Raw genomic sequence first — 18925 nt, forward strand, 5'->3', positions numbered from 1 at the left:
ACTTCTGAGTTCTCAAGATGACAAGATTATGAGTTCTTTTTGCTTAATTGTTTTTCAACCAAATATAATTGTTTTTGTGGATTGTTTTCTTTGCCACAATGTCCCCAAACAACTTTAATTATCTACAATAATTGCTTTCATCATCTGTAATCAAAGGCAAAACCAGCATAGAACAGTAAAATAACCATCAAAGGCAAAACCTTTATAAAATAATATAAGCCTGATTGGAAAAGTTGAAAGTTGAAAAGACAATCCACTCCACACAATGACTATTGAGAGATGTCTGATGACTAAAAGGCAACTAAAGTTTATGCGAGGAACAGACAATCTTTATACATTCTGAAAATCTCCATACCAAAATGTAAGCAAAGAGAGGAGTTCTTCAAAACCTACTCACTAATGACTGGAAAAGTTGTGTTGTATGTACTGTATGAGAAGCCCTTCAAACTGGTGAAATGAGATCAACTCTTTCAACTTTGCCACTTAAGCCAGCCGAGACAGACACAAAAACATGGTGGAATTTACTTCCATAAATACCAGTGTGTTTTCAATAAAGCCAAGAGTAGCAAGACTCCGGACATGACTCGCTTAGCAGCCTCCTCACACTCACTCACTGTGCTGCGGCCCCTCCTAGACCGGGTCTGTGTAACTGATAGAGAGATCACATCGTTTACACGAGTGTCCGAGGAAATTTCAGGGTTAGGAGGTCAGTTGATCGGAGACATCAAATCCACAGGGTTCATTCAAATAAACCATGAGGATATCAAAGCCCTGGGACAGCGACTATGGCTACGGTCGTGGGATATATTTTTAATATTAATGCAGACGAGAGGGAAAAAATGCAATAAACTAAAACAACACTCGAATGAGGCATGAAACACAACAGGATATTGCAGTGAGATTATGTAGTTTCCTTTTAACTGCATGGCCCTCCCCACTCCAACTACCACAAAACAGCCTCCGGTGCTTATTAATTGGCCGGGCGGCCTGAAAGTGCCTCGCAAAAAAAAGCCCTTTTACTGGACGGTTCGTTTTAAGATGGGAGAGCTCAATGTTTACAGATGGAGCTGCGCCGTTTTATGTGCGGCGGGCTGAATTGAACACAGACAGGTAAAGATAGTGACAGGCTAGGAGTCAGGGTACTTCTTGTGTTGTGATAATGACTTTTTCCTGCCAAATCACAGCATGAAGGCAAAATGCTGTGCAGCTGGAGCGTGGGGTGCAGTGTGTGTGTGTGTGTGTGTGTGTGGAGTTTGGGGTAGTAGAGTGTTATGTTTGGATGCAGGGGGTCTCGTCTCAAGAGTGCTCACTGGAATCTGCTGTTGGAAAGCTAATAAAGGGATTAGCCTGGTTTTTCTGGAGCATTTGGTCCTAAATCAAAACGTCTCATCTGCTTCCTCTGCTCAAATAGCTGGAATACCAGCGTGCCTTTGTCTATTGCGTGGGTGCCATTGAGACATTGAGTGAGCATCACTCACAAAGTCTCTTCCTGTCCTGGCCATAAAAAGACACGACTTCACAGCTCGGATATGGAGGAGGAGAAGGAGAGAAAGAAGAAGAAGAAGAAGAAGAAGAAGAAGAAGAAAAAAACAACAACAACAACAACAACAAGCATATTCTCCCTAACTAAAAAAATTGCCCTCTATAACCCCATACAATTTCAGGCACATTGTAACAATTCCGACGTAAGCTTAACTAATGGCTGTAGATGCTTCTACCTCACAGTTTTCCATAATTGTAACAAATTTGGCCGCTTTGATATAGGAACCAAGTGCACTAACCAATTCATCACACAACACAGAAACAAGTAAATACTTCCATCGGTTCACTGGCACTGCAGTAGCCCATCCCTGGCAACAATTCTCGTACAGGCATAATTGTGTGTGTGTGTGTGTGTGTGTGTGTGTGTGTGTGTGTGTGTGTGTGTGTGTGTGTGTGTATGTGAGAGAGTATGTGTGTGAGTATGTGTGTGTATGTTTACTGTATGTGTGTAGGTGTGTGTGTGTGTGTGTGTGTGTGTTACATTAAGTCATTCTTGTAGCATAGCCATGGCAGTCCAGATCCATTTTGAGCTTGGAAACATTGTCCAGCGTCTCATTTCGGCTACAGTGGACTGATTTGTTCCTTTGTCAGCATCTGGTAAGCATCTCCCATTTAAAAAAAAAAATTCATTTGTTTGTAGAATTGTGACACCAGGGTTGGATCTCGAAACACACCCATAGAAAAGCAACAAGACCAGAGACAGATCTCTCTACACAACCCAAAGTGAGAAGAAGAAGAAGGAGAAAAAATACAAACAAATAGTGTGTTATATACACTGTGAACACTAAAATAACAAAGCCAACGACTGGACCAGAAACGCAAGGCAATTATTTCCAGAACCTCACAGTGTGTGTCTCGATGTGTAAAGCACCAAAAAGGCATTACAGAGGAAACACACACACACACACACACACACACACACACACACACACACACACACACACACACACACACACACACACACACACACACACACACACACACACACACACACACACACACAGACGCACACACAAACGTATCCAACTACCATAGCACAGTGTGGTCTTGATAAAAACACCAAGAACTCAGCAAAGGCCTAGTCAAACAAACTGAAACTTGAAGGCAAAGATAGTGTACATTTTGCTCTGTGCCTGGATTCGATCAGGATGAGTGGACTAAGGTCATTTGAGGTGGTTGAACATAAAGGGGATATTTCAGCATATTTCAAAGCAAAATGTCCCAGAATAGTTGCAGAACCATTTTTCATCCCCACAAAAACATTGTCGAGTTTCTTCTTGGAGATGAAACAGAATGTAGCTGACAAGAAATGAAACATTCTTCCCATTGGGCAAGAGGGGAATTCTACTGGCCATCGCCATGACGACTCACTCTCCAACAGACTACTATTTTTTAATTTCTGGTTTTTGGGCTTGGCCAAAAAAAGCCAATTCGCTTAATACTTGTGGGACAGCTAACCATTTAAACCTCCCATTTAAAGGGATCAAGTGTGTGCATTGTTTGCTTATACTATCCAGATGTGTTGCGTTTTGGAGATCACTCCACCTTAAAAAAAGGAGAGAGAAAAAAAACGAAAGCTTGTGAAAATAAATATGGTTTCACCCTACACAAATTGTGGACTAATTGTGTATTTGGACTGACTGTTTCGCAGAGTTTGAGGGCTTTTTCCATTGAGTAGGGACTCCGGAGCAGAGGCAGTTTGACATTGATTAGTGTGTTGACTTGTGGAATTTGAGAGTCCTACCTGGATAAATTGGGTTTCAGCACTATTTCATATTTACACAGCCAGAAGCTACAGGTCCAATTAAGTGCCCTAATTCTTCAATGAAAAGCATATTTATACTTGACACGGGCTAAAGGAAAATATGAGTGGAAAAAAAAAATTCTCTGCAACATTTTTCTTATTTCTTTTAGAGGGATAAAAAACAACAATCTTGTGGTCCAAAGGAACCGATTCAGAAACAATACTCACACACACACAGCTTATTAAAGGAGGAACTCTCTAGGCTAAAGTGCTAGAGCCCCGGTCGATGTTTAACTGCATGCCTTTCACCCTGCCAATCTTACTGCTGGACCTCACCATCAAGGCTGTTTACTTAAGACAAAATCCAACAAAAGAAGGCACCAAACTACCACGGGCAGAACCTCAGGCTCGTTTGCAAATGATGCATATTGAAGATGACAATGTACATCTGGACCATCTAACTGAGTGACACCAATCAAAATAGGTGGTCTGGCTCTATTTTGGAAGGGCCTGCTTTCATAATAAGGCCAACCATTGAGTCAAACCGCAACTGAGTTGATGACTCTGCTGTTACCATGAAATATGAATTTTCAAAAAACCCCGCTATGAGAACTTGATCTCTATTATTTTATGTATTGTGTGTTTATGAAATTAGAGGGGTGATTGGGCTGTTTTTTGGTGGGGTGGGGTTTTGGTACAGCACCCCCCTAACCCCCCCCACCTCCTCCCCCATACTTGCGGTGTGTGAGGAGTCAGACGAGAACTCACCATGCACTTGTTAGGCTTCTCTCCCGAGTGGACCCTCATGTGGATGAGGAGCTTGTAGCGGGCGTTGAAGGGCTTGTAGCGGCGGATGCAGCCAGCCCAGAAGCAGGTGAAGTCCTCGCCCTTGCGCTGGTCGATGTGCACCTTCTCGATGTGCCTCACCAGCTCCTCCTGCTGCTCGTAGGTGGCGCTGCAGTCAATCCAGCGGCACAGCTGCTTGTCCCCGAACGCCGAGCCCGAGCCGGCGTCCTCCCTCTCCCCGCCGGCGGAGGTGGGGGTAGCGCCAGAGACGGAGGCTGCTCCGCCATGCTGGCCCACCAGGCCCAGAGCTTTGGGTGTGGGCCCCAGGGCTGAGCTCACCGCCGACTGGCCCTGGAGGTGAAGCAGAGCCCCTGGACTGGCGCCCACGTACTGGTGCAGGTGGTAGGGAGGGGGCATAGATGGGTGTGGGGGGGCCGCGTGGGAGTGGTGGTGGTGGGGGTGGGAGTGCCGGGGGGTCTGCTGGTGGTTGCGGGACGACAGCTGGTGTTGGTGGAGGCGGTGGTGGTGGTGGTGGTGGTGGAGGTAATGCTGGTGCTGGTGCTGAAAGAGCTCGTCATCGTTGCCGGGAGAGAAGTCGTCCAGAGGCTCCTGTTTCAACGCTCCTCTCTGGCAGCCCTCGAGCAGGGAGCCGGCCTCTCCACCGTGCTGCTGCTGCGGCTGCTGCTGGAGGCTTCCTCCACCCATCAGAGCCCCAGCACCCACCCCCATCAGCAGCCCCAGGGCCTCCACCCCACCACCACCCCCGCCACCCTGCTGCATGGGCTCCGGCTCCACCGAGGACGACACCGACGAGGAAGAGGAGGAGGAGGACACGGACGAAGAGGTGGAGGAGGAGGAGGAGGAGGCGGTGGAGGAGAGAGCCAGCAGGCAGGTGGCAGGCGAGGGCAGCTGGCAGGTCTCCTGCAGGGGCCGGGGGCTGGACGCCAGAGGCAGGGACTGGGGCAGGTGGGCCGAGCGGAAGCCCGTCACAACGGAGGAGGAGGTGGAGGAGGAGGACGTGGAGGAGCAGGGGGGCGAGGGGTTGGCGGCGGTGCGCAGGCCGTTGACGCAGGCCACCACGGACATCTGCGAGGAGCAGATGATGGCGGTGATATCGATCCCCTCGGTGGTAGCGGCGTTAGCGGCGGCTGTGGCGGACTGGGAGGCCACCGACAGGCAGCGTCTCTTCAGGCTGCTGGCGTGGTGGAGTCGCGCTGACGGACGCGCGCCGCCCAGGGACAAAGCCAGCGGGGCGGAGCCATCTTCATTATTAAACGGGTACGCCGCCGTCGCCGTGGCTGCTGCTGACGCTGCCGCCGCTGCAGTAGCCACCGACACGCTCACAGCCCCCGCCGATGTGTGTGTCCCGTGCAGAGGCTCCATCTCGCCGCCGCCACCACCTCCAGCCGAGCAAGGGGGCCCCCGTCCGCCACCCACCCCCACCCCTGCTCTCCCGCCGCTGCCGAAAGGGGACTGCGGAGAGGGCGAGAGCCCCATGCCCGAGACGATCTTGTATCCCAGCGACGCCTCCTCTTTGACGGGGTAAGCGAGAGGGAGAGGCCCCCTGGCCCCGTTCAAGCCTCCTACTCCGCCGGGGGAGTCCAGAGAGGAGGGCGAGGCGAGGTTCCGCTGAAAGCCGGCCGACCTGGATACAGGAGGGAGAGGAGAGGAGGAGAGGGAGAGGAGAGGAGAGGAGAGGAGAGGAGGCATACAGAGAGGAATATGAGGGGATATCAGTAGGAAAACGTGAAAGAGGGTGGGGGGATTAGAGGGATTGGGAGGAGAATAGGAGTATTATAAGCTGTCAGCTGCTGATAGATAAAGGTCGAGGCCATCAAGTGGGTGGGGGTGGTGTTGGGGGGGTGTCTGGCAAGTGGCTCTTCCCACAACCGGCTCGTCCAGACTCAGCCCAAACAGGAGGGACTCTGTCCTCTGGGCTCCCAGGGTACTGGCAGTCACCAACGCTCTTTCCTGACGCCTCCCTTCACTCACCTACACACTCAGACACTCTCATACACACCTCATTTCACAGAGTTTCACTAAGACTGAGAGCAACACAGACTTGAACACATATTATCATACATATCCTTCATACTATTTTTACAAACCATATCTTGTGTGCAGCATAGATTTTCTCTCTCTCTCTCTCTCTCTCTCTCTCTCTCTCTCTCTCTCTCTCTCTGTGTGTGTGTGTGTGTGTGTGTGTGTGTGTGTGTGTGTGTGTCTGTGTGTGTGAATGTCTCTGTATGTGTGTGTCTTTATGTATGCAAGTCTGTATGTCCAGACAATAAAGTCCTTCCAGGGGGAATCCCTAGGGAAGCATGCTCTCTTTTCCTCCATTCTCATCATTTGGCTTTAATTGCTCCCTCACAGACGCTGCCCACACTCACTGTCACAGGGACATCATGAATTAATAATACAGGCGACCATTTGGCCGTGGACAGTTATGAATGGCCATTTATGGACAAGGCAGGCGCAGCACGGATACGGACACTCCGTCAGCTTGGTCGTCTGACAGCCTTTGATGGCACAAAAAAAAGGGAGTTGAACCCAACCCGGGCACCTAGGCCCGAGTAGAGCGAGAGTCACCTGGTACGCCGGCCCGAGTGGTGGTCATCCGGGGGGAGAGGCTCAGGGGATCGGGATGCGTACAATACTCGTCATTCTTGTGGGAATCTCTCTCGGGCTGAATGGAGGCCAGGTCATGTTTCCCTGCGCGACGCTGTGATCTCCGCCATAATAATTCCTGTCAGTTCGCTCATTATGGATTTTGTTGCGAGGGTCCTGAGTGACGTGGGAAGGGCCCCCCTCTGTCTGCGATATCTGTGAAGGGCTCATCTTTGTGGCCCCCCTCCCCCCCACCCCCAACCTTCCCATTCCCCATCCGTACAACCCTTCATACACTGAGCAGCCAAAAGAGCCAACATCAGCACACCACTTCCACTCAAACTCTTTGCTTCACTTTCATCAAAGAAAAGCTCACAAAGACTTGAGTGTCTCAGTGTTGCCGCCATTTCCTGTTTGGCTCTTGCTGTGACACTGAGAGACAATGCAGGAGATTTGAATGCTGTACTGAAAAAGATCAGCCATGTTTTCCCCTTTCAAGTCAACTCAACTGCATGACTCGAATGGTTGGTATAACTTCAGCTATAGCAGGAATAGTCACGTCACGGCACATTTTTTCCCCGGTGACTACCGAACATTAGCTAATGGAATCCCTGCGCCGATGAATGCCATGATTCATGTGATTGACTTTTTCACAGAAGAATTAAACTCAGACATGCAGCCGAAGGCAAACTGCCAACCGTTCCACCAGACCACAAATGCTGAAGTCATATTCTGCCAAATAGAGGCTTGAGTGTTAGTCATGTTTTATATCGCACCTTGAGCACATAAGCATTTATAAGGCTGTGACAAGAATGCATTATCTAACATTTTGTGTGGGCGCACGCTTTTACTTGGACCTTACTCATATTAGCTTTACAGAACCATAAAATTTAATGTGTTGACTTATGATGAGCCTATAAGTGCTTTGAGAAATAAACACCTGTATTAAAGGTTTTATGATGAATTAAACTTATCCGTGACGGTATTCTTCCATGTAGATGGTCAGATTAAAAATATCAAGAGAGTGAATCCTTTTCATAGCATCCAGAATTTTCTGAATGTAATAAAAAAGATATTTTAATCCTGTCCAAAGTATAGATGGTACTCATTCATGTGTGTGTGTCTCTCTCTCTCTCTCTCTGTCTGTCTGTCTCTGCCAATGTGTGGGCAAGTACATGTGTATGTGACTGACTTTGGATCAAATTTGTCCCAGATCTGTCTTTGATCTAGCGTGCAGTGCTGCTAAGTCTGTGCCACCCCTGCTCTACCCGTGACACGCTGTGTGGTCTGTGGGATCCGTTACCTGGCGTCCGCTGGGTGCTGACCTTCCTGCGCGAGGAGGTTCTGTGTCGGCGGGTTGCAGTGGGCGCTGTGCTGGTACTGCCCAGTCTGCTGCCCACACCGCACCAGGCTGCCCCCATCGCCCGGCAGCTCGAGGCCATTCCCCTTTTCTGGGCAGAACGTGCCGCACCCTCCATTCACTAAAACACAGAAAAATACCATTACACACAAACATCATATCACCATTACACACACATCATATCACCATTACACACACATCATATCACCATAACACACACATCATATCACCATTACACACAGTTGACTGCCACAGTAGGCTCCCTGAAGACTTCTACCACTTATCAGAAAATATAAACAGTCATATTCAGAATAAAATAAATATCTTGTGAATGACAAAAGATTATTGAACTTGATTGCTATGTTGTCTTGGTTTCATCTTTTGTGTTTTCTCTTTCTCTGTTTTGCTTCAAACCATTATTTTTTTGTTTTATTTTAGCTTTATTCAGTTCACGAAGGCCATGTTTTGTGTGAAAACAGTCCCCGAGACGGGGATCCAAGAAAAGGCAAGCTGCTTTAACACCAAGTTATTTAACCTCTGCCACAGGGGCAGCTCACCCAAGCCAAACAAACGGAGACAAATGTAACGAAGCCCGCTAATGCCTCAGACAGATACACACACGAGGAGCAGCTGCACTCGCAACAGTGGAAAAGTCCTTCCTGCTGTTCTGGACCTCAGCAAAGAGACCCATCATTAGAAGACAATTACGCCATTAAAAATAAATATCTCAAAACGATGGAGTACCACATGAAATGCATCCAGGACATTTGCCTTTAGGATCATTGCACTGGTCTATCGCTCGAATAACATTATTGGGGATAGGGGGATTTTTGCTGTCCTGGTGTTTATCAAGTATGATGAGATGGACTTGGCCATGGAAGAGCATATTTGGAAGGTAATCCAGCTCAACCCAGAGGGACCCGTTTGGATGGAGATGTTTATCCATGGAATATTTAAACCCAATGCATATTGGAACCATGAAAGGAAACTATTCTCTCTTTTTTGTTACAATTATTACATGATTTCTCTGCCAATGGGTAATTTCTATAAATTAGTATTTTGGTGGAGAAAAAAAAACTGTGTTTTAGAGATGACCTAAGTATATCCTAAGTAGTTAAGACCCTGTTGTAATAATTGCTTGGTACCAGATATGTGTGTTAATACCCAGAAAGTTCTGGAATATGCAGTAATACGTTTCGTAATGGCAGTGAGTGGTGGGTCGAGCAGTATGTGGAAACACTTCCTTAAGGAAAGTCGACACTCACTGGCTACAGTGTGGGCGAGCAGTTGTGTGTTATTTCCAGTCCTCTTAACTCGATTTCTGAAATCTAATTTGCTCGCCCTGATGTTATTAATGATATTACAACACCCAACGAGCTTTTATCAGAACCGGCACCCAAACATTTGGCATCTAATAATATGGGAAACCTAAAGCTATACAAAGGCAGAGGGAAAGAAAGGGGGAAAGCCTTGAACACACACTCTTAAAACGAATGGGTTGAAAACAACACAACTTGCATTGTTTTTAACACATCACTGTGTCCAGATAGGGAAAACACATTTGTTTTAAGAGTGCACTTGAGCATTCTGAAAACTGAGGAGGCAAGTACACACTCTAAAAGTGTCCTTCTCCAGGTGGGATGACAATATACGACTTCAAGAGGGTACACACAGAAGACAAAAAAACCCAGCACAGTTTAAAAAACTGTTCTTACAGATACTGTGCAGGATAATTTCCAGAATAATCCTACATACTAAACTATATTTATACTTCAGTCCAGCTAGGCCAGTCAGCATTTCACTTACACGTCGCATCGCATATCCCAGTATCCCTAGAGAGGCGGGATGCAACGGGGAAGAATGTGTGATGAGAAGGCGGACAGAAGAAGGGCTGGGCTGGATAAACACATGAGTAAAGGCTGAGGCAAGGGGGGTCAGATATCACACTCACATGACTCATTCGGGTCAAATGGGCAAAATACTCGCATGGAAAAAGTATTTATTAGAAGAAAAGAAATGTGTCTATGTTTGCATTCAGAAGCGCTGAAAGGGTCTCTGAAATGGTCTTCACAGAAAGCTGTCTACTCCACTTTCAGTGGAATACGTTTAATTAATAAATTGCCATTAATCATTTATTGTTATTTATTTCTTTCTGTCTTTTTCCCTTTTTCTTCCTTCCGTCATTCTATTTCACTTTCAATCGTTCTTTTTTATTTCTTTTTCTTCCCTTCTTCGCTTTCTTTCTTTTGGCTGAAGTTCATCACATTTGGAATGTCAAACTGTGTTTGTGTACTGCATTGAGCCTTGTTGACTCTAGGCCAAGGGTTTGTTGCTTCATCTGGAAAAGGCATGGACGTTGAGCGCGATACTGACATGCTGAGGGAGATGGCCTTGCACTGAACACATCAACACTGATGGCGCTGTCAATCCACAGTCTTCTGGGTTGTGTTACCTACGGGCCTAAATGTCAAATATCACCTGAAAAGACCCTGCGTACCTGGGTTATAAACCAATTCACAAAGTACCCTTATTGTCCGAAAACTGGCGCTCACTGAGTTTTTTTTTTTGTAGTGGTCCTACAATGTGCTTTTTCAGAAATAAATCTAAACATATGACTCATCAGACCATTAATCAAATGCAAATTCCCGATCAGAAAGAGAGATTGTTTGAGTCTACCACAATTGTGGAGCACAAACATCGCAAAAGCTGAGTCTCAAAGCCCTGAAGCTGAATAATCGGCACACATGCAACTAGCACAAGTAGGCCTATACATGTAGTAACAGATATTTCACAAACACAAAACTAAAATACAGATAGACTAGCAATGAGAGTAAAGCATGAAGTGAACTGTACTCCCTCAACAACTTTACTGCATCAACAAGAGTGATTGACTGAAATGGCATTAAATGTAAAAAAAAAAACATTATCCCTAGAGAGTAAAAGAAAGCCTTCATGCGTTGCAACCTGTCTCCCAAGAATGAGAGGTCCAGTTAAGACAGGCAGCATTGCCAAGACGCATCAAACCACATATACATCTCGTCCACAGGCCCTATGCTGCGCTACGTGGACCGTGAGTCTATGATTTAAAGCCCTGCTACATTAACAGAATTAGTCATGGCTGGGCAGAAGGAGGTGCTTGCTCGGACATATGGTGGCTTGGCCAGGGCCCAGCAGTAAATTTGGTTTATATTGAATGTGCCGTGGTAATGCAGCGTTGAATATTTCATTGTGAGCCGTTGTGAGCATCGCGGGCTTGTTTTGGTTCGGGAGGTGGGAGCCTGCGAAAGCTCCGCTGACTGACGAGCAGAACAAAAAAGGGTTCCGAGAGTGAGTGGAACCAGCCACGGGCAGTGGGTAGAGAGGTCGACGGTTCTGCTCCAACGCTAGGCTGACACCCTGATGAGAACCTGACGCAGCGGGGGGAGGGTGGCATTCTCTGTGCTAGCGCAGTGCGCCACTCGCCCCCGGAGGGTCCACAAATGCTTGGGACAATGGGTGGTCCCAATCACCTCAGCGAGGCCACTGTGTACTGTTTTATCAAAAACACCTTCACCTGAGGCACCTTGGATCGGCTACTCTTAACGCGTGCCAGTCCCGCTCATCGATAACAATCCCGGCTGTGGTGCTGCCAGGTTCTCATGCGTGAATCTCTCCGCCCTCCAACCCCCAAACAAGCGCCATGACGCAGGACGTAATCATAAGCAGTCGACCAAGGTCAGGCACGATTTTTCCAACACTGACCCCTGCGGCAAACTCTCTATATCACCCACAAGATAAAAAACGAGGCACTGAGCTTCTCGGTCGGTCAACCGGCACTCGCTCCGTTCACAGGCCATCAGGACCCTGACAGAGCTGGGCATGAGATCAGGGGGAGCGAGTGGCGGGGAGCGCGTGCCAGAATCACCTGGAGCAAACCGCGGCAACGACGGCAGTGGAGGAGGAGGAGGAGGACTGCACGGCACAGATGTGTTGGCTCCCTGCACATAAACAGCACTGATGTCAGCATATAAGATAAAAGACAGAGCTGAGAAGAAGGCCTCCATTGTTGTCCAACTGCAAACAGAAAAAAAAAACTGACACAGGCTCGGGGAGGGAGTGAGGGGTGTTGGGGGTGGACCACAGGGGAATCCACTGAGAAGTCCTCTCTGCTCTTCTCCCTATCTGCTCCGTCCACGCCTGTCCTCACCTCTGAACAATTAGGCCCCATGTGTGAGAGGTGGAACTGATCATGGATGGATGGCGATAAGGCCAAACTACTGGAACACCACAGGAAGATGGAGTGGGTCAAAGATAAATGGTGCGGAGAGATACACAGACAAGATGATTGTGCTTTTCACAGATTCATTTTGGAAACTGTCCTTGAGTTTGTACGGTTTCCCATATAATTGTACAGTGTATAATATTGCAGTATATTTCACTGTAGAAAGTGATGCTAGACATTTTTGGAACAAATATGGTGGCTTTGTGATTTAAAGCACACAACAGACACTCTCTCTCTCCCACACAAATGCACTCTCTTTCTTTTACAGTGTGTCTTCCAGACACAAATACCAGATGTCCAGACATGATTTTCCAGATTAAAATTAAACTATAGCACTTGATGTTTTATTACACTATTGGGATAAAATACCCATTATTTTCCAAATTCATTCAGCTTTGCTGTGTTCATGCTGTAAACTGTAAGAACCCGACCGCATGAGAGTGCAGGTATGGGAAACAGTTACTAACAGCCATTTGAAATGAGACCCTTTTTCTGGAGTCAGAGCCCGTTCCATTACACAGCAGAGTTTTCTCTCATCACCTCTTTCCTCTACCATCCTATTCCTCTCTTCTTCACACTCTACCCCTTCTTCTTCTCTCCTTCTCACTCTATTCCCTCCTTCCCTGTCTCAAACACACCTCCTCGCCCCCTCTCTCTCTCTCTCTCTATTTCTTCCTCCCTCATCACTCACTGCCTTCGGACCATCCATAGTACACTATATAGTGAATAACCACTATATAGTAATTAATAATAATTATATTTATATTTGATTGAATGAATAATAACTATATGTACTACTAATAACTCATTAATAACTTCAGTTATTAACTATAGGGCACTATGTCATGGTAGACTGGATGTTCCAGACACAGGCTCTTTCTCCCCTCCTCCTTTCTCCACTTGCATCTTTCCCTTATTTTCCTCTCTCTGTCTGTCTTTCTTTCTCTCTCTCTGTCTCTCTCTCTCTCCATGTTAACCACACCATCTTTCTTCTCCTCTCACACCATTTCTGTTCACCACAGACTCTTTCGCTCTGTCTTTCTCTCTCATCCCTTTCTTTCTCTCCTCCTCCTCCTCCCTCACTCCCTGCTCGTCTGTAGGACGTGAGTGCCCCTGCATCTGATGAGCAGATGGTGGGGGCGTTATTAGGTGTAATTGGTGGTAATCTCGGGCGATTTTTTTATTTCGGTGACACTTCATTTTCTATAATTCTCGCCTCTGCCTTTTAAGTCACCTAAGCGCTGCGTTAAGTGGCGGACGGAGAGCGCCGCTTGTGCCAGTGTTTAATGTTTTCAAGTCTTCCGAGATGCCGGCAATGAGAAGCAGATGTGACCTGACCGGCCGGCCAGTCTTACGCTCAGGCAGCCGGTAACCACCCCACCCCACCGCCACCACCACAACCCACCACCATCCTCCTCACCACCCCTCCTCGCTGCAGGCGTACAGTAGAGAGAGTGTTGCTCTCCGCGAGGGATATCGGGGAACCGACGCACGTCAAACATCTGAACTCGAGGTATGACGAGCTGCCAAAGCCACAAGACAGACGCAGCTGGAAATCTGCAGTGACACTGCAGGCTCTGAGTGATTCGGCTGCGCGAATCGTGCCATTAACGCCTCAGACAGTTCATAATGATCAGCTATAATTTACTCGCGTCTTCCCTCGCCCTACTGGCCTGACTCAACAAACATGGTCAGACATCAGCCACAAATATGGGGGATGGGAGACTTCTGGAAATATACTGTCTCTCTCTTTTTTTCTTTTTTATCTCTCACTCTTTCTTCCCCTCTCTCTCTCTCTCTCTCTCTCTCTCTTTATTCTTCCTTGACACGACTTTTCGTCCGGTGTGCAGATGTTGTGTATTACAGTCGAAAGCCTTTTCCGTGTTTAAATCTCATAACTCATGTCTATATTTGTGTCTGCGCACAGGCCCGGAACTTATTTGTTTGCTTAGTAATGGATGTATGATTGAAAACCTGCGGGCACGAGTAAATGAAAAATAACAAAGTCCCAGGAAAGGCTCCTTTAAACAGGTGCCTCACGGAAGGAGAGTGGGGGAAGGGAGGAGAAATTCGAATTAAATTAGGAGCACAGAGATGTCTCTGTTTTTGTTACAGGATTACTCTGGTACCACCAGACATGGGGGATTACAAAGGGGATGAAATCGGTTGGTTATGGCAGATTTTGGCAAACAGCAACCACAAGTTTGATTTTCACTGAGATGCACATCTCAGAAAACAAGGTGATGGTAACCTGATAAATATTTGCAATAGAATAGTAAATGATATATGTATTCATCCATTTCCCTTCCAGCTCAGTCTGATCTGTAAGACAGCACTTAACAAAAGACAATATTACTTCAGGAGAACATTAAACAAGAGAGGAATTTAATTCTATCTCAAAAAGAAAAAAAGCTATAAATAAATTGAAAGATTTACTATATCAAATAGCAAACCGGTTTACTCCTGAATCTGCTAAAATCAGATCGTATTACTGTCTACATGGCTGAAAAACGGGACAGATGTTTGAAGGCAGCGAACTCTCTTGTAGGCTTTCAGTGGCTAAAAACCCAGAGCACTAACCGCAGTCTCCGAACACAAACAAACAGCGACCAGCAACTGCACCACTCCCACAGTCCAATGGCTTAACCGCATGGCTGGACAGAGGGAACCTTGTAAATCAAAGCCCACACTGGATAAAGCATTACATGGCGATTTGAAGCCCAAGTAACGTCTCTACACACATCCACACATACACACACACATACACAATCACTCACTCACTCATACACACACACATACACAATCTCTCACTCACACACACACACACACACACACACACACACACACACACACACACACACACACACACACACCATCTCTCTCTCTCTCTTTCACACACACATACACACACATGCACACACACATACACACACATGGGAGACACAAATGCCAGATGCATTAGTGGACCTCAAACAAGCTGTCTCGTCCCTAATTGAAGCCGCATCCAATGAGAGGATCGACTAAACGACTGCAGACGCGTAGGCGGTGGGGATGAGGATGGGGTGGGGTGGGGGGTAGCCAGCCTCACCGTGTCTACCTTGGCTGGTAATTACTACCTTACACTTGTGCATGCCACCACCTGGTGGTCAGTGGATGTCACTGGTGGTGCCCGGCAGTCTCCCTGCGGCGGACGCGCGTGGGCGACCGGTGGCAGTCGTGGCAGCCACCACCTCGACAGCGGACCACCCTTGGTTGCTAGAGCATTTCCAGTAAAGCGGGGGCTGACACACACACACACACACACACACACACACTGAAATGCACACACGATCATTACGGCTCATGAGAGGACTGCTTTTCATCAGCACAGAGACTTCCCCTGAGAGACCTGTCCCGCTGTCACACTGACTCAGCCCATCAATCTTTTTCTCTCTCTCTCCCCACACTCTCTCTCTCCCTCCACACTCTCTCTCTCTCTCTCTCTCACTCTGAAAGGCCATTAAATCCTGTCTTAAAACCTGGACCCTACTGCTCATTACAAAGCAACGAGTCTATTTGTTCATAACACAATTAAAGTCAGGCACTGGTGCTAATCCTCTTCCTCGTTAATCACGATGGTCTGTTGGCCCTCCAGCTCAACATCAGCAGCCCTTTCACAGAGGCTTTTCATGCACCCTGACTGCTGTTGCATCACTCTTCCAGTCAGCGTTTGGACATGGTGTGTGTGTGTGTGTGTGTGTGTGTGTGTGTGTGTGTGTGTGTGTGTGTGTGTGTGTGTGTGTGTGTGTGTCAGCGTTGGACGTGGAGTGTGTATAGTGAGCCAGATCTGAAAGCAAAAGGAGGAGTGAGGGAAGAAGGGAGAGGAAGAGAGAAAGAGTGGGAGAGAGAGGGAGTAAGCGTGAGTGAGTGTGTGAAAGGAAGAGCATGAGGGACAAATGGAGTGTGTGTGTGTGTGTGTGAGTGTGTGTGTGTGTGCGTTTGTGTAGTAGGGAGAGTGAGAATGAGTTTAGGTGTAAGAGTTGAGACAGACAGAGCGTTAGAGAGAGAGAGAAATAGAGAGAGTTTGTGTCTGTGTGTGTGTGTGTGTATGTGAGTGTGTAAGAGTGAGTGAAAGAGAATGAGCGAGTGAGAGTATGTGTGAGAGTAGTGTGTATGTGTATGTGTGTGTGGGGGGGTGGGGTGGGGTGCTGTCTGAGAGATGGCTCAGAGTAGCGGCCGGTTCCAGACATGACAGCAGTTCCCTGGCCGCGTGTCAGACAGCTTTACGAGGCAGGTGAGCGGAGCTGAGCGGTGTGGCGAGCTGAGCGGTGTGGCGAGCTGAAAGCGCCCATAGAGCCGGCAGGCAGCCGTCAGGCAGGACGCAGTTCAAACGCTCAGGCGCAGAAATACAGCCCACACGGGAGCGCCGGCAGCATCGCGCAGACCAGCGCAGACCAGCGCAGTGCGGCTCCCAGCGCTGAGAAAATCCCACTGCCCGGGCAGTGCCGAGACTCGGCTGATGACGATGATGTGTGTGCACAGTCTCGCTGGTTTCCCGCGCCACTCGTAAAACCCGAGGATGAAGAAGGAGGTTTTTTTTTTTTTACAGATTTTATAGATAAGAAATCCCCTCTTTCAGACATCCTGTGGTTAATTGCTAGGAAATGACAAATCACACATGAAATCCAGGGTACTCTATTGGATGACATAACAGGCCCCTCATACTTTAAATGCCCTCGCCAAACTACAGTACTTCCATATTTGATTTATTTCCTATTATCCAACAACATACCATCCCTACTTCATCCCATAGACTAGACACACTGGAGTGTTCATCGTAGCAGCTCTGTGTGTTTTTCCGAAGTTGGCATAAAGTGGAGAGCGGCTTCATATTGGGGGCACCTAGAGCCCCCAGTCCCACTCTGCCTGTTCTGCGGGCCTTTTATTGCATCCTCACTGCTCTGCTGGGCTCTGTAAAAACAAAGAGACCAGAGTCCCGCTGATATGGAGAGAGCCTCGTAGAACTCAAGAACTGCAGCAGCAAAGCGAGTCTTTGCGATTGTGTGTGTGTGTGTGTGTGTGTGTGTGTGTGTGTGTGTGTGTGTGTGTGTGTGTGTGTGTGTGTGTGTGTGTGTGTGTGTGTGTGTATGTGTGTGTGTGTGTGTGTGCAGAGGTGTCCCATGTAATATGTGCAAGTATGAGTGTGTAAAACTACACAGGGTTAGCATGTGCATAGGTGTGGCTGTATGCAACCCAAAGTGTGATGTGTGGCATCTGTGCGTGTGAATTTGTGTGTGTGTATGTGTTTTTAAACAAGAGTGTGACCTGTGGGGCACTAACAGAAGTGTGAACTGTGTGTGTGTGTGTGTGTGTGTGTGTGTGTGTGTGTGTGTGTGTGTGTGTGTGTGTGTGTGTGTGTGGTGTGTGTGTCTGCTCCTTTGTATAATCAGTCTTGAGAATAACCGTGGCATATAAATCTGCTGTGACAAAATAAACAGACGAGCGTTTGCACAGAAATTGAGCCTTCCTCTGGAACAAAAGGCCTCAGTTTCTCCCTGGGCCTGCATAAGCCATATTAAAATACTTTCGTATTCCCTGTGAAACCCAGGTGAAATTACTGCCATTTGTACAACATAATTTCACGCTAAACTTGCTTTGTCACTTACAGTAATAACTTCATAAAGCTGTCTTATCCAAAACGCCCCCATCGCAGAAATTGATTTTGTATAGAACTTGTATCGGATCCAATAATCTGTATATCAGATTTGTGCTAGGCCACAAGCTGAAAGACTTAGCTTCTCTCTTCATTTCTACAGACTTCTGCAGAATTAAACCAATGAGTAAAGTGAGTACAACTTTAAGTCGAAACATGATGTGACTGACTTTTGCTTTGTTTAAGAGACAGAATATTCCCACTCATTTTAGTCATTTTTTATTTTTTATTATAACTTTCTTTTTCAGGAAAGTTTAAAGGTCCAGCAATGGGTGCCAAGATTCAGGCCTGAGGCTGGAGGCAGTGATGGCCACTAATGGAGCTGTGTGAGTGCTGTCCTGGAACCCACGTGAGGCCAGGTCTCACAGTCTGACTGGGCAGAAAAGAGAGAGGGAAAGAGTCAGAGGGAGAGAGAGAAAGAGAGAGAGAGAGAGAGAGAGAGAGCTGCAGCACTGGGAAGAGAGAGAGAGCACAACGAGAGCAAGAGCCGCTTGTAGCCAGTTCTCCAATATTTACAAGCAGGCCCGAAATCTGTGAGAGAATACGATTGAACGCAGATGGCAGGAAATTCCTCCGAAATGACAGTGGCCAAGCCTGACCGCAAAACATGAGAATAACCTCACAAGGCAGATGCAAAGAGGCACATCGTATGGAATCCTTCCCTATGCAATTTGCCTGTCTGTCATTGATTACCGTTCTGACAAGGGTGAAGATTTACAGGACTTCTGTAAAACAAGTAATCAATTTGCAACTATTATTGTATATATTTAATGGTTTTTGCAAAGGGGGTTTCCTGTGTCCCCTCAAAAAAAAGAGAGAGCCAAGGAGATGGGATGCCTGGGGAATTCCCATGACAGCTGCACCGTCTAATACAGAGGTTGGATTTAAGTGGTCATAATTATGTCGCAATTAAATGGAACAACATTCGAAAAT

The 18925-nt window shown here is 47.2% G+C and overlaps 1 protein-coding gene across 1 annotated transcript in view; it reads right to left on the bottom strand.

The window, feature by feature from the left end:
* LOC125300756 (zinc finger protein GLIS1) overlaps positions 1–18925 on the bottom strand; it is a 71912-nt gene that overhangs the window by 33659 nt on the left and 19328 nt on the right. The window contains exons 3-5 of the mRNA XM_048252886.1: positions 7983–8160; positions 4727–5717; positions 4055–4573 (exon numbers count right to left, since the gene is read on the bottom strand). Coding sequence (XP_048108843.1) covers positions 4055–4573; positions 4727–5717; positions 7983–8160 — 1688 coding nt within the window. The remainder of the gene's footprint in view (positions 1–4054; positions 4574–4726; positions 5718–7982; positions 8161–18925) is intronic.

Source organism: Alosa alosa, chromosome 9 (genome assembly GCF_017589495.1).
Source record: "Alosa alosa isolate M-15738 ecotype Scorff River chromosome 9, AALO_Geno_1.1, whole genome shotgun sequence".
NCBI classification, from domain to species: domain Eukaryota; kingdom Metazoa; phylum Chordata; class Actinopteri; order Clupeiformes; family Clupeidae; genus Alosa; species Alosa alosa.